The 27762-nt window shown below is 46.1% G+C and overlaps 1 protein-coding gene across 1 annotated transcript in view; it reads right to left on the reverse strand.

The window, feature by feature from the left end:
* Positions 1-27762, reverse strand: part of LOC138282969 (NFX1-type zinc finger-containing protein 1-like) — a 459320-nt gene that overhangs the window by 253918 nt on the left and 177640 nt on the right. The window contains exon 10 of the mRNA XM_069221050.1: positions 14029-14161. Within this exon, the coding sequence (XP_069077151.1) occupies positions 14029-14161 (133 nt within the window). The remainder of the gene's footprint in view (positions 1-14028; positions 14162-27762) is intronic.

The raw sequence follows: 27762 nt of genomic DNA on the forward strand, positions 1-27762 counted from the left end.
CAACAGTCTACACTGACTTTATATGGAAAATGACTTCCAGTGATGAACACTAGGCAGATATTTACCTTGACTCTTAAAATCTATATATTGAAGAAGGTGTTCCAGGCAGGCAGCTTGGAATTATTCAAGGTTTATGACTATCAATGAAGATCCTATGATGCAGAAACGGTCTTACTCGACCAAGGGTAGTTGGCGAGCTCAAGGTGGACTGTGGTGTGTCTTCTTGTGATCCAGTCTCTCGATGCTGAAGGGCTGCCGGTTTTGGGGTCTCATCCAAATGACATGTCAAACCATGTCAGACATCTCCTCTGCAGCTTCCTTAGCTTTTGATAAGTGTTACCATAATCAGTGGTCTGAAAGGCAGGTCCTTCCATGAGGGTCTTTCAGTCAGGACACTCTTGGCATGATGTTCCAAGGCAATGGCCCTAATCTTCACAGTGGTCCACACCTGGCAGTCGAACATCACCGCCTTGATGAAGAGAGGGGCACATGGCCTGCACTCTCACAACAGTCCTGACCAGGATCCACTCAATAGGATCCTCGCTAGAACTCGCTCCTTTTTTTGTGCTCTCCTCCTCACAGGGTACGCTGGTCTTGGCAGGCAAAAGGCTGGCGCTTCAAGCTCAGAGAAAGTGGTCTTGACTTCCTTGGAGATGGCTGTTCACTCAGTAGACTAGCAGACGTTGGTTCCTAGTTCTGGTTGCAGCACCTCAAAGTCTTGGTGATATTCTTTCCAAGCTGATGAACAGCTCATTGGTCTTCTGCTCCACTTTTATAGTCCGCATCCAGTCACAGATGTGAATTAGTGCTGAGTCTTTTAAAATTTGTGTGTAGATTTTGACTCTTTTGAAGTGCTCTCTCCTCTTTCCTGTCCTTTGTCAGAGGGACAGTCAGCCACAGCAGAAGCATCTGTAATTCTGACTGAACCACAAAGTTTCAAAGACCCAAGCCCTCTCCTCACTGATACACTGGCCTACAAACTCTCCATCTCTCCTTACAATGAGCCCAGGCCCACTGACCAGTAATTCTTTCGGAAATAAAGAGAGCTTGATGTGCACAGAGGATGCTCTGCTCCCCTCTTTCAATGTGTGCATTCCCACCCTAGCCTTCAGGAATTTCAGCAATCCACATCTACTGCCTGGGGTTGCGCCTCACCTCCAATTAGCCCTTCGAGGACATTGTCTTTCAAAATGGAACTCACAGCCCTCCACGTTATCTACCAAGCACAGACAGACATACAAAACAGATAAAAGCATCACACGCTACATCCAGTCATCATGTAGGCCAAGGGTGAGTTAAGTACACAGCAGTGGACATTTATATGAGTGGGCTGGTAGGCACCACTTCAGTGGCACAGATGAAAAGGCCTGTAAACACTACTTATTACAATATAACACAAAACGTGTATGACACTGCGTCTATGTCACTTAACTCCTGGCGAAGACTGTTGCTCTACCATTTTGAGGGCACTGCTTGGTGCGCCCCCCGGATCCGAGACTGCATTACCATGAGATGATCCATGTTCACTTATGACCAGAAATCAGTACCTAGGGTCCAGATATCCATGCAGCTGGGGCACTCAGAGTAGGAGAGCATATTTGCCACCATGCATGGGGCTTTTCCGTCCCAACATCAACTCTAGTGAGATAAAAAGAGTTTGTTGAAGTTTCATTTGAATGGTAAAATCTCTTTTTGTTACCCTCAGCATCTTCTTTTTTGAAGATTCATAGAACTATGATTCCTAGTTGTCCTGCTATTTGATGGAGTTTTGTTTTGACCAATGACTTTGTGTTTCACCACTGCGCATATTAGTTGCTCAATGTTCACCAGTAGCACATGGTATGTTTTGTTCAGTTGAGCCGCCTATTGGCTTTGACATGGCATTAGCCATTACTTTCTGTATTCAGTTTAGCCGTCTATGGGCTTTGACATTGCATTAGTCATTACATTCTGTATTGTGCCTATTGGCTTTGACATGGCATTAGCCATTGCTTTCTGTATTCAGTTTAGCCGTCTATGGGCTTTGACATTGCATTAGCCATTACATTCTGTATTCTGCCTATTGGCTTTGATATGCTGTATCCAGTCTAGCCGCCTATTGGCTTTGACATTGCATGCCTATTGACTTTGACATGATGTATTAAATTTAGCTGCCTATTGACTTTGACATGCTATTAGATATTCTGCCTATTGGCTTTGACATGATATCATATATTACATTTTGTATTCAGCTCCGCTGCCTATTGGCTTTGACATGATATCATATATTACACTTTGTATTCAGCTTAACTGCCTATTGGCTTTGACATGATATTCAGCTTAACTGCCTATTGGCTTTGACATGATATTCAGCTCCGCTGCCTATTGGCTTTGACATGATATTATACATTGCATTTTATATTCAGCTCAGCTGCCTATGGGCTTTGACATGATATAAGACATTGCATTTTGTATTCAGCTTAGATGCCTATTGGCTTTGACATGACACTAGACATTGCATTTGATATTTAGGTTAGCTGCCTATTGCCTTTAACATGACATTGCATTTGATATTTAGGTTAGCTGCCCATTGCCTTTAACGTGGAGTTCTGTATTTTTCCAAGCTGTGTTTTTGCACCAGAGAACCAAGATGTTTTGCTCTCACAGTAGACTAGACCTGATAAGAGAGAGTACATGGGCGTTGTTTCTCTTCCCTTGAGCTTGGGAACAGGAGTAGTCTTGGAGACCTGGCCAGTCTCCAAAAGGCTTGCTCAGTTTCCCAGGTCTGAGAGGAGGGGGCACACCTTTGTAACGAATGTAACAGGCTGCAGAGAGTCAGATTCGAATCTGCCGGACCTCGTGCTGGAGCTTGGCGCCAGTTGCCAGCATCCCGTGTGGGTAGATGACACTCTTTCTCGCGGCTGACAGGGGTCCCCAGCTTGCAGACCTTAGAAAGATGTAGCTGTAAATAGTTCCTACACGGTGAAGTATTTGTTTTGCTTTGCATACAATATCTTATAAATATAACCTGCTGTGTATATTGCAAACTGATATATTTTGTTTGATTAACGCGGACTTGAAAGCTACTAATTCGTCATTCATTCATAAACATTGTGGTTGGGGAAGAATAAAATAACAATAAAAGTCTTCTTTGACCTCAGAAGTGCATTTCTGTTGTGTTATGTTAGTGCTTAGAAACTAAATAAGAGGAAAGCACTACAATTGGTACCTGGAGTCGTGGGGTCGGTCATTAAGAGGTGATTAAGAAGGGGTTTGACGAGTTAGTAGATTTCTAAGTGCACACTTTAAAAGTGTAATTGTTTTTTGTTGTTTGGAGAATTACAGAAATTGTTTTGTTTGGAGAATCACAGTAGCACGGCAGACCATGTCTGAGAATACATGTGTTGATGAACTGCCTGATGGTGCTAAGAAAAACTGTGAATTGTTTTCTGTTTGGGGAATTACAGAAGAAAATGCATGTGTAGCTAAAAGGCCTGATAATGTTTTGAGAAATAATTCCCGTTGTATATATGTAGAAAACGTGTGTTTTGGAAGTAATGATGACAGAAAGGTCTGGATACCTTTATCTGCTTACAGAGAAATGCAGGAGAAATGTAGGAAGTTGGAACATGAAAATAGGAATTTACGTGAGCAAATTAGCCCGACTGAAAGTTATAAAAAGGCTGTTTTTGAAGAATCTTTCTTGTCCCATTCCAGTAATGAGGGGGTTAAGACAGCTCCGAGCTGCACTGAGTTTCCGTGTGAGCCAGGGTTTTTGGCAGCCAAAGTGCATTCCTTAACTGATAACAGGGACGAGAGACCAGAATGTGATTTAGGAGTTACGAAGGATTTTAGAGCAAGACACCCCGAGTTTCATTAGCTTGTTTGATTTTTGGAAAAAGAATAGCCCTCATTTGAGAGAAATCCTAACACTTTTGTACATGGTCACTGTGAAAAATAATATGCAGCTGCGCGCTTGTGATTTGGCCAATGAAATAATGCAGACTTCAGGTTTCTGCGCAGTGCAAGAAGGAAAAACTGATGTACATTTAAATCATGAACAAGGGAAGAAAATAGTGCCCCTAGCTAGAATCATACAATGGATCTGGTACTTGCAAGACAGGGCTAGAGTACCACAGGTAAAAGAATTATCAATGAAATTGTGTGCACCATTTGAATTCGTGTCTACTGAAGATATAAAGCATGTTTGTTTTACTGATGATTCATTGACTGAAATGTTGTTTTCTGGCACTGTAGAAGGAACAGAGTTGTATAATGTGTGTCAGATTTTAAAGCAAGAGCTACGTGAGATGTGTCATTTTTATGCTGATTTTTGGTTCTTTGATAATGTTTTAGCACCTAACTGGTTCAATTACCTTGCAGATGTTAATGAGAAAAATGCAGAGAGAGAAGTGTTCACCCAGAATTCTGCCTTAGTGGGGATGGCTATGTGGGTGCCCCAGAAATGTGAAAAGGCCACTTACAGGTGGGCAGAGATGAGAGAGATGCCCATTCCCCTAGATTTGATAAAAACTGTGCAGCATGCACAAAAGCAATATGTCATGCAAGCAGTCACAGAGCAGTTGGGGAGAGGAAAGTTACCAGAACAGAAATGGCAAATTGATCAGGTTTTAGGGAAAGTGATTGCTGCAAATTACCAAGGAAAAATCGAAATTATGCTGATACCTAGAAAAGAATCTGATTTATTCATACAAATTGGAGACAGAATGGCCCAAATTGGCGAAAATGCAGTGAATGGAGGTTTGGTAAAGAAGGAGTCTGCCCCAGCCCTTCTGACAGTGCAAGAAAAGGGAAGCTGTGGTGCAGCAGATAAAAACCTCAGTGCTGATGTGTGGGCTGACGCCCCAAGTTACCCTCCAGAACCTGCAGAGAATATAACAAAGGGCCCCAAAAACGTCCTGCTGATTATAAAACAGGGAAAGAAAGAGGAAGGGTGCAGTTTAAATGAAAAATGTTATTTGCAAGAAAAGTCATACTTGTTTCTTTTGCAGATCCTACCACGTTTCGCCACTGTCCCTGAGTGCGCTGTGTGGTCCCCCTTCCGGTGTGTGCGTGTGGGGTCGGGGAAGGGACCGAATCCCCAACCTGAACCTGGCTGAGTAAAGTGCCAGCACCATGGATCCATTTTGCGCAAACTGCGCCTTCAGTTCAAGTTCAACTTGTTTGCTGTGTTTTTTTTTTTTTTTTCCCTCTCGTATGGAACTCTGACTTTTGCTTACCTTCCAGAAAACCTTTCAGGTGGACCGTGCACCTTTACATGAGCAGAACTCATGCCACATCAAATTGCTAACACTGTTGAATTAGAGACTCATTCAGAAAAAAAAAAAAAATAAATTGCCCAGTCTTTTCTATGTAGATGTATCTGATGTGAAAGGTTATGAGATCAATGTGTTAATTCACTTCTATTGCTTTACAGGGATTGCTTTGATCATAATGTTTTTTTTGTGCTGATGTTTTTTTGTTTGTTTGAAATATGAGATATGTGAAACAAAAATTCATTGGTCAAAGGGCGGAATGTCCTGCTATTTGATGGAGTTTTGTTTTGACCAATGACTTTGTGTTTCACCACTGCGCATATTAGTTGCTCAATGTTCACCAGTAGCACATGGTATGTTTTGTTCAGTTGAGCCGCCTATTGGCTTTGACATGGCATTAGCCATTACTTTCTGTATTCAGTTTAGCCGTCTATGGGCTTTGACATTGCATTAGTCATTACATTCTGTATTGTGCCTATTGGCTTTGACATGGCATTAGCCATTGCTTTCTGTATTCAGTTTAGCCGTCTATGGGCTTTGACATTGCATTAGCCATTACATTCTGTATTCTGCCTATTGGCTTTGATATGCTGTATCCAGTCTAGCCGCCTATTGGCTTTGACATTGCATGCCTATTGACTTTGACATGATGTATTCAATTTAGCTGCCTATTGACTTTGACATGCTATTAGATATTCTGCCTATTGGCTTTGACATGATATCATATATTACATTTTGTATTCAGCTCCGCTGCCTATTGGCTTTGACATGATATCATATATTACACTTTGTATTCAGCTTAACTGCCTATTGGCTTTGACATGATATTCAGCTTAACTGCCTATTGGCTTTGACATGATATTCAGCTCCGCTGCCTATTGGCTTTGACATGATATTATACATTGCATTTTATATTCAGCTCAGCTGCCTATGGGCTTTGACATGATATAAGACATTGCATTTTGTATTCAGCTTAGATGCCTATTGGCTTTGACATGACACTAGACATTGCATTTGATATTTAGGTTAGCTGCCTATTGCCTTTAACATGACATTGCATTTGATATTTAGGTTAGCTGCCCATTGCCTTTAACGTGGAGTTCTGTATTTTTCCAAGCTGTGTTTTTGCACCAGAGAACCAAGATGTTTTGCTCTCACAGTAGACTAGACCTGATAAGAGAGAGTACATGGGCGTTGTTTCTCTTCCCTTGAGCTTGGGAACAGGAGTAGTCTTGGAGACCTGGCCAGTCTCCAAAAGGCTTGCTCAGTTTCCCAGGTCTGAGAGGAGGGGGCACACCTTTGTAACGAATGTAACAGGCTGCAGAGAGTCAGATTCGAATCTGCCGGACCTCGTGCTGGAGCTTGGCGCCAGTTGCCAGCATCCCGTGTGGGTAGATGACACTCTTTCTCGCGGCTGACAGGGGTCCCCAGCTTGCAGACCTTAGAAAGATGTAGCTGTAAATAGTTCCTACACGGTGAAGTATTTGTTTTGCTTTGCATACAATATCTTATAAATATAACCTGCTGTGTATATTGCAAACTGATATATTTTGTTTGATTAACGCGGACTTGAAAGCTACTAATTCGTCATTCATTCATAAACATTGTGGTTGGGGAAGAATAAAATAACAATAAAAGTCTTCTTTGACCTCAGAAGTGCATTTCTGTTGTGTTATGTTAGTGCTTAGAAACTAAATAAGAGGAAAGCACTACACTAGTCCAACAATAGAAGCTATTGAAAATTTGTCAAGTTTGTTAGCTATCATAATGTGGCTTTCCTGCATGCACACTGAGGAGGGCCTGCATGTAAAAGAATTAGATAAAGTAACATACTAAATAAGAAATCTACACTGGAGTGGGACATAGGGGAAAAGACTTGGAGGCTACACTCTGGCCAAAGACAATCAACACCAAAACAAATATTCTAAGATAACAAGTAAAATGTGCCCAAAATCTAAGTCAGCATGCAAACAGTTTCTGTTATAAATAATAGAAAGAGTAAAAATATGCCAAAAATATCTACATTCACTTCCTTAAATAATCCTGGACACATACTTCCAGGTTGCTTCATTCTGCTCTTTTCAGAAAAAAATGCAGGTTCAACTACATGATCAATCTGCGAAAGTTAAGTCAAATTTGGGGGAGTTAGGATGCACTGCATCTTCGATGGTAACTAACATAAATAAACACATTTCCTAGTTAGAAGAGAGAATGTGTGACTAACTACTACTATGCTATTTAAGAAAGTTTTGAAAAAAAAGCTACTGGCCATTATTACAAATGTTCAAACAAACCCTGAGGAATTTGGAAACATGTCCATAAATGTAATTTAAATGAATGGAGGTATTTGAGAGAAACAGTACATTCTTAGCTGTTCTCCCTAATGTTAGTAGAGGCAGTTTTGATATAGTGATTTTTACACTGGTCCAGAAAAAAAAAAACACGGTAATGCCTTGAAGGTTACATTTTCAATGATTCTATCACAGTAATGCAGATCAGATTTTGGGTACTGTTGAATCAACCAATTTATAGACTGACATTGAAAACTAGTTATTGATTCCCTTTTCTTTTAATAATTTATAAATAACTTTTGTTATAGGTTATATAGGTATATAGGAGCTCTTGGACAACTAAACAACTCTACAAAAACCCCAGAGGACCTCTAGGCTTTGCAGATCACCAGAGAACTCAGTCCACAGTGGAGGGACCACTCTACAACCGAAGAGAACCAGTAAGCAAGTGAGGGTCACTTCAGTGATTAGCCACTAACTTCCGACCTGGACACCGTAGCTGAACCAAGCTGCAAACCACCGGCTGCAAGGACAAACCCTTCCAGTGTGCCAAGTTTGGTGGCACTGTGCCCTCCAGACCAATACCAGGGGTATTGGTCAGCCCACATCGGACATCAAGAAAAACAGCCCACCTGGGGCTGCAACAGAACCAGGAGGAAGCCCCAGTTGAAGGACTCCAGAAGCAACCCAGACCTCCCGCCAGAGTGTCCCTGTTGTCCTGTAAACGACCCTTAAACCAACTTACCTACTGCTCCTGAGGGCATCTTTGTGCACAGGTTCTGGCTCACCGATTTGCCCTGCACCCGGCCGCCCTATGCCCTGCACAGAAGAACTTGCTGTACTCTAAGGTACTGTACTCCTCACCCCTTGCGACCTCGACACTCCAAGGATTAATCTTTAAACTCATCTGTGCAATGCTTTTCTAAGTGTTCTCTTGCAGTGGCCCTGCACCCACTCCAGGGACATACTCCCGCTGTTCTGCCGGAACCGGGAGCCCCCCGAGCTCCTCCAGCTGGAACAGTGTACCCACCAACGACCTCAACCAACCTGCAAAAGAAGAACTCGGTAAACCAAACTCTATGATTTTATATGTCTTTTTAAAGGTGCTTCTCCATTGATTCCTATGTTGCGTAAGTTCGCATGAAAAGACTATTTTTATTAAACTTCAAAAATCCATAACTCAAAAGTACTTAACCAATTCTGATGATCCTGGTCTTAAAATGTATATGAAAATCTGAAGTATTTTTATAAATTGGTCTTGAGTTATTCCTTTTAGTGTGTGAATTGCAAATTGATACTGAGTACAACAAATGCTTAGCACCTCTCCAAGATTGGCCTAACTGCTTGACCAAGCTACCTCCAGAATTAGAGCATTAGCTTTTACCCCTGTAAACCAAGATGTATTTGCCTGGACCCCCTGCACAGTGTGCCTAGATTTGCACACTACATAGAGGCCCATCCTCCTACATTTGGTGTATCAGTGGTGGAATAAGAGACTTTGCATTTGCTGAAACCACTTTGTTAATTTTGTGAGCACACGAATAACTCTCCAAATTGCCTTTAGTTCAGTATTTTTTTTGATTTTCCATTGGCTAAACATTTTGTGCACATTTTTAAAATAATAATGAGGGCCCTGGTTAGGTCCCTAGAACTTTAGCAAAAAGTTTTAAAAGTCCTTACTTTGGTGGGCCTATTCAAAAAGGGGATTCTAAATTCTTAAAAAGGTCCCAACTTTAGTGAAATAAAAATGACAGATGCAGAGACCAAGAACCAGGAGCTCAACCTGGTACATTATGAGGCATATAGTTATGACCAACTAAGGAGACTCTGTAGACTGTACCAAATTCATACTGGAAAAAGCCCCAGTGCAGAGAAACGTAGGTTTCTGGTGGCCCACCACGAAAACAATAATCCCCCAGATGAGAAAGATGATGATGCATCTGTGGTGGATGAAGACGCTGTGGACAATGGAGGTGAGGGTAGCTCCTCTCACTCCAACACTAGTGTACCCAAATAAACAGACCTGGAACATTGCCAGGCTGACCAAACAGCTGGCCTTAGAGAGGCAGCTTTTGAAAATAGAGAAACAGAGGAAAGTGTTGGGCCTAAGACCCTTCTCTGGTGGCAGCATACTAATAAATAGGGAGGAAGAGAAACCTTTCAACCTAGGACTCTCAAAAGGAGCTGTCCCCACTCTACCAAGAAGGAGATGATATCCAGAAATGGTTCATTGTCTTTGAGAGAGCCTGCATTGGGAGGGATGTCCAAAAGAAGCACTGTAGCACTCTGTTATGGGAATTGTTCCCAGGAATGTGCAGAGATAGGCTCCTGACACTGAGTGAAACAGATACTAAATCCTATGACCTCATGAAGGGTACCCTGGTTGAGGTCTTTGGGTTTACTACTGAGGAATACCACATAACATTCTGGGGGACATAAAAATCCCTGACTCAGTCCTCGGTAGAATTTATGGACTTCTCAGTAAAAATGCTAGGTAGTTGGTTAGAAGGCAACAAGGTACATAATTACGGAGGGCTGCTCAATTTATTGACAAAAGAACACCTTTTGAGTAATTGTGTCCATGACGGGTTGCACCAGTACATAGTAGATTTGAGGCCAGTCTCCCCGCAAGAGTCTGGGAGGAAGGCTGATCATTGGGTGAGAACTAGGGTGTCCAAAACCAGAAATGGAGGGGTTGACCAAAAGAAAGATTCAGGGAAGCCCTCTCCCAAGAGAAAAAGGTGGAACCTCCTAGAAATAAAGAAAAGGAGTCCTTAGGCCCCCAAACATCTGTCCAGGAGGGGGGATCCAGAGACACCTCACAAAACAAAGGTGGGTACCAGGTTAAAAACTGGAATGCAACTAAGGTATGGTACCACAACTATCAAAAGACGGCACCACACCAAGGACACTTCGTATCCTAAAAACAAACCCACTAGTAAGCCCCCAGGGGTAACCAATATAGCCATTGGGGATAACTCCTCAGATGAGAAGGTCCTCATAGCCTTTAACTGAAAGTAGGCCCCAAAGGTAATATGAGGTTCCAGAGGGGAGTAGATAGTTCCACCACCTACTGGTGAATGGAATCCCAAGCACTGCCCTGAGAGACACCCATGCCAGTCCCACAATTGTGCATGAAAGGCTGGTGCTCTCAAACCAGTATATCCCAGGAAAGATTGCCAGGGTAAGGGTTATCCCAGGGAAATTCACTGATAGGCCAGTAGCTGTATTCCTTATAGAGATAGATGGGTCCCTTAGCTGGAGAAGGGTGGTAATCAGTACAGACCCCAACCTTGACTGTCTCCTTGGAAATGACCACTCAGAGGTTGGTCAGAGCTCAAAAGAGGAACTGGTCCAGTGTCAGTCCTCTCCCAAGGACTCTGAAGGTGCTGCTCCTACAGTGAGTGCAAGTAGACCACAAATGAAACAAGCATTTGCAATGCAATAGGGTCTCAAATTTCTCCGAGTTAAAGCTATTACCAGTTGTAAACTCCCAACCGGACTTTTCTTGCCACATTAAAGGAAAACAAAACAGCATGATCGCGCTGCTACAGTTCACTCGTAGTGAACCCTATCGGCAAAAGTATAATTATGTACATAACCGGCAAAAGTGCAATTAACTATGTAATAGGGTCGATGTCATGTAAAGCGCTGGACTTCTGCCAAGTGATATCGCACTACGAAAAAAAGATAAAAAGTAGTCCACAAACCTGACGGGAAACAGCAAGCCTCGCATGTTTTCAGTACTTGGTCACTGCGCTCGAGGAGGGCTAACCACTGGAAAAGGCATGACGTATGCGTGCCTTCTACTAATGAAAGCAAGCAGATTTTGAAAGGCATGCCCACGAACCATTGAAAGACACTGACATAACATGGAGGGGGCTCCGAGCCCATTTCTATCTACTAAAGCGTCTTGCAAGCGAAACGACTGCGCAAGCGCATGAAACGCAGGCCTGGCCCTAAAAAGGAAAGGTGGGCAAGCTTTAACTAAGATAACAGAAAGCCAATGAGCTTCTGCTCCATTAGAGAAGAACTTCACTTTTGGAACTGGTGAAGCCCAGCTTGACCCCCAAGAAAGCCTGACTAGTCAGGCACCTGCTCATCCTGGGTTAGTGGCTCCTTAGCTGACAAAAAAGAGAGTGGAAGGAGGGTATTCTCTGCAGGATGTAGAGATCCCCCACTCCCATACAGCAGACAGGCACCCTGAACCCAAAGAAGCCTGTAAGTTAGCCCTGTTCCCTGTGGGTATGGAGCTAAAGGTGTGGTTCTGGACACTGGCAGCTGTCAGTTGCCTCTGCTGGGTGTTAGCCTTTATGGCTGCACTGTCCTTGGCATGGTGGTCTGATCCCCATACCAAATAGTACGTTAGGCCCCTTGACCCTGTTGGTCTTGGAGGGCTTACCCTAGTTATGGGTAGCCTCTTTGGGTAAGCTCGGGTTCGCCCTGGCTAAGATTGAGATAGCAGAAGTGGAACCAGGAGCTACCCAAACTCCTCCAGCTTGCACAGTGTGGCCACCGACGACCACCATCAACATGCAAAAGAAGAACTTGTTAAACTAACTATGTTTTGATATGTATTTTTAAAGGTGATCCTACATTGATTCCTATGGTGCGTAATTACGCATGAAAAGACTATTTTTATTAAAATTAAAAAATACATAAATCAAAAAGTACGTAACTAATTCTGATGATCTTAGTCTTACAATTTATATAAAAATCTGAAGTATTTTTATAAATTGGTCTCAAGTTATTGCTTTGAGACTGTGAGTTGCAAGATTGATATTGTGAGTATAACAAGTGCATTGCACTTCTCCAAGATTGGTCTAACTGCTCGACCAAGCTACCTCCAAAATTAGAACATTAGGGGATCTAGTTTTTACCCCTGTAAATCAACGTGTGGTGGACCCCCACCAGAGCATGCTGAGCTTTGCACACTACATAGAGGGCCAGCCTCCTACACCTTGCACTGTTAACTAGCTTCTTCGAAGGTTTATCAAAATTGAGTGCTGCGGGCTGCAACTGTCCTAGACATGTACAGGGGCTGGATGCAGGAATTTGTTGAATGTGGAAGAAGGGGTGCTTACATGGAGATTCTGGGCCGAGATCTGGGACTGCTTAAATATGTCATTACATGTATCAATTTGAGGAATGTGGAGATAAAATGCATAGATTGCAAAACATCTGTCAGACCAGTCCATCAATATTACTAAAAGTACATCTAAGTACATCAAAGATTTGTCACTTTGAGTATCCTGCTGTGAGTAAGGTCTGTAAGGTGATGACATATGGAGAGGGACTGAGACATGCCTGAATAACATCACAGCAAATGTAAAAGTGAATTGTCTACGGGAGGTGCTTGAAATCAAATCCTGATTGGGTGGCACAAATGGCACATCACGGGGTAGTGGCTTTGGATTCCTGACGAGGGCCACTTTCTCAGATCATTCCGATGGACTCTTCAAAAATCAGCAAGAGACTTCTTCTTTGAGGTTGCCCCAGAACTAATGGACTTTCTGATCGACATGACTTGCGCCACCCAAATTAGAAAGATAGGGATCAGAGCCCTTCTGGCATATAACAGCCTAGGATTGTGGAATCTTCTGCGGACCATATCAGCGTGATATTACTCAGAAAGGTTTTGGGGATCAGCACATTCTCGCCACAAAAGTTGCAGGTCACACAAACTATGAAAAAGGGATATATCAGCAACCTGGGTTCACACTTCATAAAGCTGCCTAGCCAGCCAGCGTACACTGTTATAATCACAACTGCATGCTGAATCCTCCAAAATTTTACAGTCAACTGAACGCATTGCAACAAGGGAGCAAAGGGAATGCAGGAAGGAGAATATGCGCCAAAATTTGAGGCCACCACTAAAAAGAGTAATAACTGCACTATGGAAAGACTGCAGAAAGACATTTTAGAAGGCCCAGATATATAGATTTTTTATAGCCTAATCTGAAGCATAAGAACCCACTGAATGCCCGTATTTATACTTTTTTTGCGCCGCATTTGCATAGTTTTTTGACGCAAAAACGGTGCAAACTTGCAAAATACCATTGTATTTTGTAGGTTTGCACCGTTTTGCGTAAAAAAGCGGCGCAAATGCGGCGCTAAAAAAAGTATAAATACGGGCCCAGGATTTTTACAAGATCTTCATATGTGCAGATACTTTTTCAGGCAAGCTGTTATTTTTTATTATGATTAGATTTTTAATTTCCTTCTAATCCCCCTGAGCCTCTTGCTGTGCCTTCAACAGATGCAGCCCATTTGCAGCCCAAGGATGGCACACTTGCTTCCTTCTGAATATAATGCAGGGCCCAAGAGATGCCAAGCACAAGTACTTCTGCCAGACAGATATATGTCTCTAGGCTAAACGCTAGAGACCTCCTGGTCTTGTGGCGCTTTTACGTACGATTACTTATAAGCCCCCAACACCCATGGCACTTAGCTCAGTTCAGCAGTCTTCAATGTAAACTTACAGATGTTCCAGAACTTATGTTTTATTTTGTGTCTGTTTGTGATGTGCTTCTGTTTCTGCTTCTGTTTAGGCTTCTGCTGCTGAGGCTTTCCACGGATCTCTAGCCACGCCAGCATCTCAGATTGTTCCATGCCCTGCGGAGAATCGAAAGGAGAACTGTTGAGCAGAGGGCACTGTAGGACAGTACCCTGTTTCTGGAACGGTTACCCCAACTTTTTGCCTGTAGTCAGTATGTTATGACTGTGTTCACTGGGATCCTGCTAGTCAGGGCCCCAGAGGTTATGCTCTCTCCCTTTAAATTTAGTTGCTTGGACCACACACACCCCACATTTGGCATACTGGTGCCCCCATATAAGTCCCTAGTATATATGGTACCCAGGTACCCAGGGCATTGAGGTACCAGGGGTCCCCCATGGGCTGCAGCATGTATTATGCCACCCATGGGGAGCCCATGCAAAGTGTATCTGCAGGCCTGCCATTGCAGCATGCATGAAAGGGTGAATGCACCATTTTCACTACACGCCACTGCACCAGGTCACTGTACGTCACCCCTATGGTAGGCCCTCCTAGCCCAGAGGGCAGGGTGCAGGTACCTGTGTGTGAGGCACCCCTGCATGAGCAGACGTATCCCCACGAACTCCAGCTCCATTTTCCTCGATTTCATGAGTGTGGGGACGCTATTTTACACGTGTACTGGACATAGGTCACCACCTATGTCCAACTACATAATGGTAATTCCAAACCTAGGCATGTTTGGTATCAGAAATGTTGGAATCATACCCCAATACTGTTGCCAGTATTAGAAGTATGATTCTATACAATCTAGGGGGTCCTTAGAGGACTCCAGCATTGCTCCTACCAGCTTTCTGGGGTTTTCCGGGCAGCCTAAGCTGCTGCCACCCCGCAGACGGTTTTCTGCCCTCCTGTTGCTTGAACAGCTCAAGCCCAGGAAGGCAGAATAAAAGATTTCCTTTGGGAGAGGGAGGCAACACCATCTCCCTTTGGAAATAGGTGTTGCTTGGCTTGGGAGGGGTAGCCTCCCCAAGCCACGGGTATGCTTTGAAGGGCACATTTGGTGCCCTCCTTGCATAAACCAATTTGCACCAGTTCAGGGATCCCAATCCCAACTCTGGCGTGAAGCTGGACAATGGAAAGGGAAGTGACTACTCCCCTGTCCATCACCACCACAGAGGTGGTGCCCAGAGCTCCTCCAGAGAGTCCCTTGATTCTGCCATCTTGAATCCAAGGTGGGCAGAGGCCTCTGGGAGCATCTGAGTGGCCAGGTCAAGCAGGTGACGTCAGAGCCCCCTCCTGACAGGTGGTCACCTGGCTAGGTGACCAATCCCCCTTCCAGGGCCATTTAGGGTCTCCCACTTGGGTGGGTCCTCAGATTTGGCTTGCAAGATTCCAGCAGGACTCCTCTGCAGCCTCTATTTCACCTTCTAGCCACTGGAACTGCGACTGAACCTTCCAGGAAATGACAATCTGCATCCACGACAAAGACTCTGCTTGCAACATTGTTTCCACGGTTCCTTCCAGCTTCTGCAACATTTCCCGTGCATCCTCTGAGGGTGGCAAGTATTCAGTCTGCATGAGAAGGAAGAAGGAATCTCCTTGGAGGGAAGGAGTCACTCCCCTGCACCTGCAGACACCAACTGCAATGACAACCGCCTGCTTGGATCCTGCAGAACAGGTGGTGGTCTGAAGAGGTCCCCTTGGTCCTCTCTGCCAGTTGTCCAACTCTGGAGGAGGTAAGCCCTTTACTTCCCACGCAGGACAGTACCCCCATGCACGGCACCTCTTGCAGCTACCTAGGCTTGTTGGCATCTCCTGCAAGGGATCTTCATGCTCTGTGAAGCCCCAGCACTCTTCCCTGTGACGCACAGCCCTTCTACGTCCTTCTCCTGCAGCGTGGTTCCCTTCTTCAGGTGTGCTGTGTGGGCTCCCCTGCAACTTCTAGGTCCTCTTCCAGTGGGTCTTCTGTGGGGGCTGCCTTTTCTTCTATGGACTCTCTACCTAGCTGAGGGTCCCCTGGGACTCACCCCCCCAGAACCCCCTCACATGGTTTGAGTCCTCCTGGACCTTGTTAGTCCCCGGCAGCTCCACTTTTCTTCTACCACAACTCTTGCCTTTGTCAAGGCTTTTTGGTGGCTTTTCCACACCACCGACAGACTGCAATCTTCCATCCGATGTTGAGATGTTGACTGCATCCTCCAGGAACTCTTTACTGACTCCAGGGCTGCAGTGCTGACCGTCTTTATCCTACCGTTGACCAACTCCTGCAACCACAGACGGGTGGGTAGTGGCTTCTGCCACCACCAGACACTTCTCTGACTTCTGGACTTGGTCCCCTTCTTTTTCAGGTCTTTCTTTTCAGGAATCCACCGCTGGCTTCTTGCAGTCTTGTCTGGGTGTTGCAGTATTCTTCTTTTCAGTCCTTTTGGTGGTTTGGGGAAAATCCAGTAATTTACTCCTTTCTTCCTGGTTGCTGGGGGGCACTGTGGTTACTTACCTTTGGAGTTTCCTAGTTCCTCCAACTCCCCTCTACAGATTCCAATTACCTGGGTGGGGGTCCTACATTCGCATTCTTTTTTTTAGTATATGGTTTGGGCTCCCCCTAGGGTCACTATAGTCTATTGCTATTGCACTGTTTTCTATTGCTATTTATGCCTATTTCTGATTATTAGTGTACATATGTTGTGTGTTTACTTACCTCCTACTGAAGGGTTGCCTACCTAGTGCTTTTGGTAACTGTGTCACTAAAATAAAGTACCTTTGTTTTTGTAACATTGGGGGGTTGTTATGACCCTGGCGGTCTTTTGACCGCCAGGGCAAAGGTGGCGGTTTCACCACCAACAGGCTGGCGGTGAACACCGCCATATTCACATCCCCACTCATATCGCCAGGATGGTCGGACCCATTGGACGAAGATGAACATCTCTGACCCGACGGTCTACAGAAGACCGCCGGCGGTATTAGAAGCCGCCTTTCCACCAGGGTTTCTGCTGTGGTAGCACTACCACGAAAACCCTGGCGGAAAGGCTACCGGTGACAGGGAATCCCCCCGCAAGCACAGTGCCCCCACCCCCAAAAAAATACCTTCCCCCCTCCTCCAGGTAGATCGCCCCAACCCCCGCCCCCTCCCCGCATACATGCACACACACGCACCACGCATGCACTCATTCACCAACACTGACATACACGCATTCACTCATATGCATCCATACTCGCAATCACCACAACACTCATACTCGCATTCACCACAACACTCATACTCGCATACACACACGCATACACACTTACATGCATACACGCGCTCACTTCTACATTCAGACATGTATACAACCACGCATACACACATTCATGCACACACGCAGACCACACTCACTTACACACCCACACACAACACCGCCCCCCCTCCCATCCCCCTTCCCTGTCGGACGATGGTGGGCAGAAGACCGCCAGCACTGGTGGTCTTCTGGTGCCTGTGGCTTTGACGGTCTTGCTCAAAGACCGCCAAAGTCATAATTAGGGCCTGAGTGTTTTCTTTCATGTGTAAAAGTGCTGTGTGACTACAGTGGTATTGCATAAGCTTTGCATGTCTCCTGGATAAGCCCTGGCGGCTCATCCACAGCTACCTCTGGAGAGCCTGGCTTCTAGACACTGCCTTCACTACACTAATAAGTGATACTTGGTATAAGGTGTAAGTACCCTAGATACCCAACACACAGTAGGCCAGCTTCCTACATTGGTGGTGCAGCAGTGGGATAAGCACTTGCAATTGCCTTACCACTCTGTCACTTGGTGCTTTCCACAGGAAAGACCACTTACTGACTAGGGCTACACACTGTACTTAGTGTCAGGGAATTAGTCCCTCAAGTTTGGGTAAGCTAGGGGTTAAGGCATAGCCCTCGCTCCAAACTTCTGTAGGGAGACTAAGAGTTAGAGTAGTTAGGAACACCTACACCACTCTGACAACAAACTATGGCCCTCATTATGTATGAGGTTAATGTGGCAGTATCACTGCCAACAGGCTAGCTGTGTATATCACCAAATCTTCACTCATTCTAACCGCCAGGCCGGAGACGTTCATCTCTGACCCGGCGGTCCAGAGAAGACCACAGGCAGCATAATGAGCCGGCCTACCGCCATGGTTTCCACGGCAGTAGCACCTCCACGAAAACCATGACGGTATGGCTACTGGTGACAGGGAATTCCTTCCCTGTCACCAGTAGACGGCTCCCCCATCCTCCAGCAATCACCTGACTCCTCCCCCCTGCCCCCCTACAAGTCACTGTGCCCCCACCCCCCTAAAGTCACAGCGCCCCCACCCCATCCCCCTTCCTTACATACATGCACACCCACACCCACACACCATGAATACACCCATTCATCTCCACTTCCATACACGCATCCACTCACACTCATCCATACACCATTCACTCACACGCATTCACTCACACTCGTCCATACACTCATTCACTCACACATACTCACACGCATTCAGGAACACATCCACACTAACATGCTCACACGCATACACACTGACATGCAGACACGTACTCACTGTAACATTCATACACGCATTCACTCACATGTATACAACCACACATACACCAAAACACTCACAGACTCATTCACACACTCACACACACATTCATACACACACAGACACCACACACTCACATACAACACCCCCCATACTCCCACCCCCCACCCCTGTCGGACACCTGACTTACCTTGTCCGGAAAGGAGGTCGTCTGGCAGGGTACGGGAAGGGGCGCTGCTACCTCCACCAGCAGGACACCACCAGGCCGTATTAATGGTCTTAATTCGGCTGGCGGCGTCCTTCTGGTGGGGCGGTGCAAGTAGTAGCAACGTCCAGGCGCCTTGAGGTTAGCACCCCATGGTGGCAGCAGTTTTAGTTTCAGGAAGCCTAGGGTCAGGGAGGACTCTTTTGACTCAAGAAACTTGAACAAGGTGTTCCCCCCTTCAGGGTGGGGGATGACATCTACAAGTGGTTCACTGTGTTGGAGAGGGCCTGTAGAGTACAGGGTGTCCCCCAAAGGCAGTGGCTTCTCTGACAAGGGTAGGGACACTCCTAACTGTCAGAGAGGAGGATGCAGTCAATTACTCAGTTCTCAAAACAGCACTTCTGGATGGGTTTGGTCTAACCACTGAACAATACAGAATAAAGTTCAGGGAGAACAGGAAAGAGTCCTCACAAGATTGGGTAGATTTTGTGGACTGTTCCGTGAAAACTCTGGAAGGCTGGTTACATGGGAGCAAAGTCAGTGATTATCAGGTCTTGTACAACCTCATCTTGAGAGAGCATATTTTGAATAACTGTGTGTCTGATTTATTGCATCAATACCTGGTGGACTCTTATCTGACCACTCCCAAGAATTGTGAAATAAGTCAGACAAATGAGTCCGCACCAGGGTGAGCAGAAAAGCTCACCCAGGGGGCAACCACAAAAAGAAAGATACAGGTAAGCACCAGGAGAAGGGTGGGGACAAATCCAAAGAGTCTTCATCAGGCCCACAAAATACCTCTAGGGGTGCGGGCAAATCCTCTTCCTCCTGCTTCCAAAAGCCTTGGTATTTTGTCTGTAAAAACAAAGGCCATAGGCCAGGAGACAGCTCCTGCCCTAAGAAAAGCACCAAGACAACCACAAATACCAACCCCACTTCTACTTCTAGTGCCCCTAGCAATAGCAGTAGTGGTAGGACTACTAACAGTAGTCAGTCTCAGGGTGTAGCTGGGCTCACTTTAGGGACTGTAGTGGGGCCTGGGTTGGGTGTCTGAGACAACTGAAGCAATGCACTTGCCACCCTTGCTGCCTGTCCCCTTAATATGGGTAAGTACAGACAGCATCCTCTGATAAATTGTGTTGAGGCTGAGGCCTACAGGGACACAGGTGCCAGTGTCACTATGGTGACTGAAAAACTGGTGTCTCCTGAGCAAAACCTACTTGGTCACCAGTACCAAGTGACTGATGCTCATAACAACACCATGTGCCACCCCATGGCAGTTGTTGATTTCAGCTGGGGGGGTGGGTTACGAGTCCTAAAAAAGCTGTGGTGTCCACAGACCTACCTGTAGAGTGTTTACTATTGAACAACTTGGAGACTTCAGCTAGAACTGAAGTGGAGTTAGAGGCCCATGCAGCAATGCTGGGCTTCCCAGGGCATATGTCTGCCTTGTCTAGAGCACAGGCAAAGAAACAAAATTAGCAGGAAAACTTGGAGCCTGTAACAATGGCCCAAGAACTTCCCAAACCTAAGAGTAGAAAGGGCGAGAAAATTCCCCCTACTCCAGCCTCCAGTGAGGTTCCAACCCCAGAGGAGGAAGAATCCACTTCCTTGGCAGAACTTAAAACAGAGGAGCTACAAGCTGACACAGCTGAGCTCTTGGGTCCAGGGGGCCCTGCCCGGGAGGATTTCAGTAGGACACAAAAGACTTGTCCCACACTGGAGGACTTAAGGCAGCAAGCTACTCTCAAGAGGCAGGAGATGTCAGTGTCACCCACAAGGTGTATTGGGAAGACAACCTCTTGTACTCAGAGCCAAGGGACCCCAAAACTAGTGCCACCAGGAGGCTGGTGGTCCCTCTGCAGTACAGAGAATTTTTGTTAACCCTAACACATGACATTCCCCTGGCAGGTCTCCTAGGGCAAAGCAAAACTTGGGACAGACTTATCCCTCACTTTCACTGGCCCCATATGTCAGAAGACACAAAGTAGTTTTGTCGCTCTTGTGTCACCTGTCAAGCCAGTGGTAAGACAGGTGGCACCCCAGAGGCCCCCTTAATTCCACTTCCAGTAGTTGGGGTACCCTTTGAAAGGGTTGGGGTGGATATTGTTGCCACCTACACCCACCCACACCCTCTGGGGACAGATTTATTCTGGTGGTGGTGGACCATGCCCCCAGATACCCAGAAGCTATTCCTCTTAGGACCACTACACCTCCTGCAGTGACCAAAGCCCTTCTTGGAATTTTCTCAAAAGTGGGTTTTCCTAAAGAGGTGGTGTCAGACAGAGAAGCAAACTTCATGTCTGCATACCAGAAAGCCATGAGGAAGGAATGTGGTGTTACTTATATGTTCACCACCTCTTACCACCCCCAAACTAATAGTTTGGTAGAGAGGTTCAATAAAACTCTCAAAAGCAAGATCATGGGACTCTCTGAAAAACTCAGGAGGAGATGGGATGTCCTATTACCATGCCTCCTCTTCGCCTACAGGGAGGTCCCTCAGAAGCGGGTGGGCTATGGCCCAATTTAACTTCTGTTTGGGCACCCTGTTAGGGGTCCTCTTGTTCTCGTAAGAGAAGGCTGGGACCAACCTCTCAAGCCTCCCAAGTAAGACACAGTGGACTATGTGCTTGGCCTCAGATCTGGGATTGCTGAGTATATGAAGAAGACCACTAAAACCCTTCAGGCCAGCTAGGAGCTGCAAAAGCAATGGCATGACCAGAAGGCTGTACTGACTGTATATCAGCCACAACAGAAAGTGTGGGTTCTGGAGCCTGTGTCTCCCAGTGCACCCCAGGACAAGTGGAGTGGTCCCCACACAATAGTGGTGAAACAGGGTGAGGTGACCTACCTGGTAGATCTAGGCACTCACAGAAGCTCCCTCAAGGTGCTTCATTTGAACCACCTAAAGCCCTACTATGACAGGGCTGACATCACCCTGCTCATGGCCACTGATGAGGGACAGGAAAAAAAGAGTGACCCTTTTCCTGACCTCTTCTCCCACATTGCAGCTGATGGCTCAGTTGATGGGGTAGTCCTTGCTGACTGCCTCTCTGAGTCGACACAAAAAGAAGACTGAAGGAATCTCCTCGGACAGTTCTCAGAACTGTTCTCATTGACACCTGGTCAAACCACTTGGTCTGAACACACCATTGACACAGGGGATAGTTTGCCAATAAAAAGTAAAATTTACAGGCAACCTGATCATGTCAGAAACTGCATCAAATCTGAAGTTCAGAAGATGCTAGATCTGGGAGTCATTGAGCACTCAGACAGCCCCTGGGCTAGTCCAGTTGTTCTGGTCCCAAAACCTCACTTCCACAATGGGAAAAGAGAAATGAGGTTTTGTGTTGACTATAGAGGGCTCAACACTGTAACCAAAACAGATGTTCATTCTATCCCTAGGGCAGATGAGCTAATAGATATATTGGCATCTGCCAAGTATCTGAGCACATTTGATTTAACTGCTGGCTATTGGCAGATTAAACTATCAAATGATGCTGAACCGAAAACATGTTTTTTGAACCATTGGAGGCCACTATCACTTTATAGTAATGCCCTATGGCCTGAAAAGTACACCTGCCACATTTCAGAGGCTTTGAATACAGTCCTCCAAGGATTGTAAGCCAATACTGCAGCTTATCTTGATGATATAGCTGTCTTTCGCTCCACCTGGGAGGATCACCTGGTCCACCTGTGGAATGTTCTGGAGGCTCTACAGAAAACAGACCTCACTATCAAGGCCTCTAAGTGCCAGATAGGGCAGGTAAAGGTTGTGTATCTGGGCCACCTGGTAGGTGGGGGCCAGATTCAACCACTGCAGGGGAAGATTCAAACCATTTTGGATCAGACTCCCCCTACTACTCAGACCCAAGTCAGGGCCTTCTTAAGCCTCACTGGGTATGACATAAGATTTATTAAGAACTATGGCTCCATTTTAGCCCCTTTTAATGACCTCACCTCAAAGACAATGCCCAAGAAAGCTTTATAGACGGCTGGCTGTCAAAAAGCTTTTGAAGATCTCAAACTTAAGAAGCCCTGCCTACTCCGAGCAGTTCATAGTTCAGGCAGATGCTTCTGAGGTGGGGGGTTTGGCCAGTTTTGTCACAACTTTATACAGAGGGCCAGGACCAACTTGATGATTTTATAAGCAGAAGGCTGACCCCCAGGGAAAAGCATTAGCCAGCCATAGAAAGGGAGGCCTTTGCTGTGGTTTGGACTTTGGAGAAGCTGAGGCCATACTTGTGTGGTACTCACTTCCCTGTTCAGACAGATCATAAACCTGTTCTATGGTTAAAACAGATGCAAGGTCAAAATCCCAAACTGTTGAGGTGGTCCATATCCCTACAGCTAATGGACTACACAGTGGAACATAGATCTGAGAGTAACCACTCCAATGCAGATGGACTCTCCAGATATTTACACTTAGACAATGAAAACTTATCTGGCCAAGGTTAGCCTTAATGTACCCCTTTTCTGGTATGGATACCCCCACTTGTTGCCTGTTGTCAGTATGTTTTGACTGTGTTCACTGGTATCCTGCTTATCAAAACCCCAGTGACTATGCTCTCTCCCTTTAAACTTAGTTTCTTGGACCACACACACACCACATTTGGCATACTGGTGGCCCCATATAAGTTCCTAATATATGGTACCCAGGGAAGATTGCCAAATCTTTTTTAGAATAGAGCACAACTTGTTTTGAAAGTGTACCTTGGAGCCTATTTTTGCAGTGAATGCTGACTAATAACCAGAGTCATTAAGCAGGGAGTTATTTTCAAGACATTTTTTGGAACAATACATGGAGGAGACCTGGAGGCTGACGGATATATCTGAGACCGGCATAAAAGCAAGAACCTCTGTATAACCAATAGCTACAACCTCAGATCAATTCCAGCCAGAGACCCATCATAGACTTACTTTTTTTTTTATACATCTCTTTATTGGCATTTCAGTAAGTAATTTACAATGCAATGCAATAATTAGGATTCTGAAGTATACTACATCTGCAGTGCAAAATATTACATTTTGCGTTTTATGCTCTTATACAATCAAAACGTATGTATCTAGTCAAACCTTCTGCATTCATTCGATTCATCATCCCAATTATTCTTCATCTACTTAATAAATGGTCAAAAATAACAATAATATTATGAACAAGGCCACCCCCAACCCCTGGTACAGGTTTACGTTCAGCTCATATAATCCTTCAATGTATCATTGATGTGTATTTTTTATTTCTCCATAGGAATACCATTCCCCTTGCCACTTTCCTCTCCGTTAGTGGCATTGTTATTAGAATTCTTTATTTACTCCCATATTATCAGCACCCCGGCATCATTGCATAGTTTGACTGGCCGCTTCTGGTCCTGTGTTAGTTATATGTTACTCTAGGGTATCGGACAAATCTGTATTTTGTGTGGTGCTTGTGCTCCCCTCGTTTCTTGGCTCGTGTGCTAGCATCCTATCCATCATGTCTGCCCAGTCCTCCAAGTCTTCTCCCAAGTTTTCATCCCTACAGGAGTTTTTCATATGTATTTCCTCCGCTTTAATCCATTCTAAAACATCTCTGCACCATAGGCTAGTAGACGGTGTCCTTATCTCCAGCCATCCCGTGGCCACCCTCTGTTTTGCCAGTGTCAGCGCCAACTAAAAAAATCTCCACTGCCTCTTCCCACTCTTATGGTGTGTGATCATGCCCAACAAACATGTCTATGGGTTTGTCTCAAATGTGAGTGTGGTCACCTCCCTCAGCTTCTATGCCACCCTTAGCCAGTAGCGCTGCACTGCGGGGCATTCCCAGGCCAAATATAGGAATGAGGTCCCATCTATGTTGCATATGGGGCATCTCGCCCCTCTGTGTGGGTTCATCCTTTGGAGTTTAATCGGAGTTAGATAAGTGCGATGTAGGAAATTAAAATGTGCTAGTTTGAATCTGGTGTTGCAAGCTACCCATTTCACCAGTTCACATGCCCTGTTCCAGTAGGGATCCACAAATTGTGTAACTAAGTCTTCTTCCCACGTCCCTCTAGCCGTTGGTGGTGTCAACTTTCTGTCCATTTGTAGTGTCCTGTATATCTGACTTACCATATGTCTAGCCCACACCCACTGTCAACAGCAGTTGTAAGGTCATCGTGACTCCTGGAGTGTTTGGAAAGTCAGTCCAAATCTGGGGTGTCATATCCCTTAACTTTGCATACTGTAAGAATTGTCCTCCTCCCATATTGAACCGCTCCCTCACCTTCATAAATGTTTGAAATGCCTCTCCCAAGAACAGGTCCCCCAATGTTAGGCATCCCCCCTTTCGCCATCTTGTCATGGACATGATCTTATTTGCACGTTGGAATGGGACGAATATCCAAATGTCCAGGTCCCAGGCAAATGGTGGTCTTTTAAATACCCTAATAATCGTCCGCTCCCATATCTCCACGGCTCTGTGTTCTTCGCTGGTGAGTCTCTCAGAGATAGACTCTAATTAGTCGCTCTCCTGCGCCCTCCCCTCTGCCGCAGTCCTCCGCCCGGGCGACCCAGTGGCCCAAGAGGTGTTTTGTCCCAATGTTCCAACCAGACCCATACTTCCTCCGGCGTGTCGAAAAAAAAATGTTTTTCCGTGTGCCACCACTCTAGGTTGCGGCAGGAAAAGAAGCATTTAGGAGAGTCCCAGGGCTCTCAGCTTTTGTTTAACTTCTACATACGACTTTCTCTGAGCCTGTACTTTGCTTGTGTAGTCAGGGTAAATGGTTATGACATGACTTTCATACCATAGAGTTCTAGCTTCCCTATCAGCCCTGAGCATGCAGTCTCTGTCGCGATGGCTGACATGCACGCAATCAGCATTCTCGATGGAGGTCCTGCCGAAGGGCGCATTGTCAGTGCTCTGTGAGCTCTCTCAACAGCAAACATCGGAGACAGGCCTTTGGGCTTCAGCGTATCTGTGATCCATGTCTCTAGAAAAGTCTCTGTCGAGTTCCCTTCCACTCTCTCTGGGAAACCCACGAGGCCCATTTTATTTTGGCGGGAACAGCCCTTGCTTCTTCCTCTCTATTTTCCAGTGTCTTTGTTGCCTCTGTTAACTTCGTGACTTGTACCTTGAGGGCAGTTATCTCCTCACCCATGTTGCATATCTGTCACTCTTCCTGTCACCTTTCGGAGTTCTGCCTGCAGCAATCCCACTTCCAGCGTCACAGTGGCTTGCATCCAGGCGGCTCTCGAGGGCTCCTCCTCCGCCGCTGTGTCCATGGCCCCTGTTTGTCTCGTCATCTGTTGTTGCTAACCCTGTGGTTGCGCATATTGGGTGATCGTATTACTCTGATGCCCCTTCAGTGCCTTTTCCTTGCCCATTATGCAGTCGCCCGCTGGATTAATATTGCATATTCTAGTCAGGGCTGCCAATCTCATTACTACCTCCCGAGCCAGCCGCTCGCTCGGGCCCCTTGCCGTGGAAACCAGGGCTCTGTTGCTGTAACTTGCCACCATCTTTAGTCGAGCCTGGGCCCCCTCCTCGCTTTCCTTCACATCATTCTTTCCCACTGACAGTCCCGCAGTCGCTGCCCCACAGCGTAATCCCTGTTTTCTCTCTCTTACGTGTCTTTGTTGTTTACATCCTGTTGTTCCTGTTCTGTGCAGTGTTCACAGCGTGCAGTGGGGCTTTGCTGCCAAGCTTCAGGCACCTGCTTCCATAGTTGCAGGTCTGTATCCTCGTTGCCCGACCCTTGTACACTTAGGCCCATATTTATACTTTTTGACGCTAAACTGCGCTAACGCAGTTTAGCGTCAAAAAAGTTTGCGCCGTCTAACGCCATTCTGAAGCGCCATGCGGGCGCCGTATTTATGGAATGGCGTTAGACGGCGCAATCAGACCGGCGCTGCCTGGTGTGCGTGGAAAAAAACCACGTAGACCAGGCAGCTCCGGCGTTGGGAAAAAATGACGTTAGGGCGTCTTAAAATGGCGCAAGTCAGGTTGACGCTAAAAAATCGTCGTAACCCGACTTGCGCCATTTTTTTTCGACGCCCATCCCCCATCAACATGACTCCTATCATTGTAAAGATAGGAGTCATGCCCCCTTGCCCAATGGCCATGCCCAGGGGACTTCTGTCCCCTGGGCATGGTCATTGGGCATAGTGGCATGTAGGGGGGCACAAATCAGGCCCCCCTATGCCACAAAAAATAAATAAAAAAATACTTACCTGAACTTACCTTAATGTCTCTGGGATGGGTCCCTCCATCCTTGGGTGTCCTCCTGGGGTGGGCAAGGGTGGCAGGGGGGGTCCCTGGGGGCAGGGGAGGGCACTCTGGGCTCATTTTGAGCCCACTTGTCCCTTAACGCCATGCCTGACCCAGGCGTTAAAAAGCGGCGCAAATGCGCCGTTTTTGGCCACGCCCACTCCCGGGCGTCATTTTTGCCCGGGAGTATAAATTCCACGTAAAGGCCTGGGAGTCATTTTTTAAGACGGGAACGCCTCCCTTGCATATCATTAACGCAAGGAAGGGGTTCACGCTAAAAAATGACGCACATTCCGGGAACTTTGGCGCTAGACGCGTCTAACGCCATAGTATAAATATGGCGTTAGTTGGCGTTAGTTTAGCGTCGAATTTGCGTCGAAAAAAACGACGCAAATTCGGCGCAACCAGAGTATAAATACGGCCCTTAATACCATCTCTTGGCGCGACCACCCACAAAGCGGGGGACACACCGGTGGGAAAGGCAGGGTGAAAGGAAGGTGCTCAGTGCTCACTTTGGACCTCTTCAGAGGTCTCTACTTCCACTTCCTCTGAGCGGGAGACCACACAGCAGGCCACCGAGAAAAGATTGCACCCGGTCTGACCGCGCGGAAAGATCACCACCGCTCTCCGCGTCAGCCCTCAGCTCCATCCCCAGCTGTGAGGATCTGCAGTACCCAGCCCCACAAGGCCGCCAATTCCAACAGCATCTGCCCTTCTCATCTCCAAGACAGACACCGCAGGGGCCTCCTCTCAATCA

This window comes from Pleurodeles waltl, chromosome 2_2 (genome assembly GCF_031143425.1).
Source record: "Pleurodeles waltl isolate 20211129_DDA chromosome 2_2, aPleWal1.hap1.20221129, whole genome shotgun sequence".
Lineage (NCBI taxonomy): Eukaryota > Metazoa > Chordata > Amphibia > Caudata > Salamandridae > Pleurodeles > Pleurodeles waltl.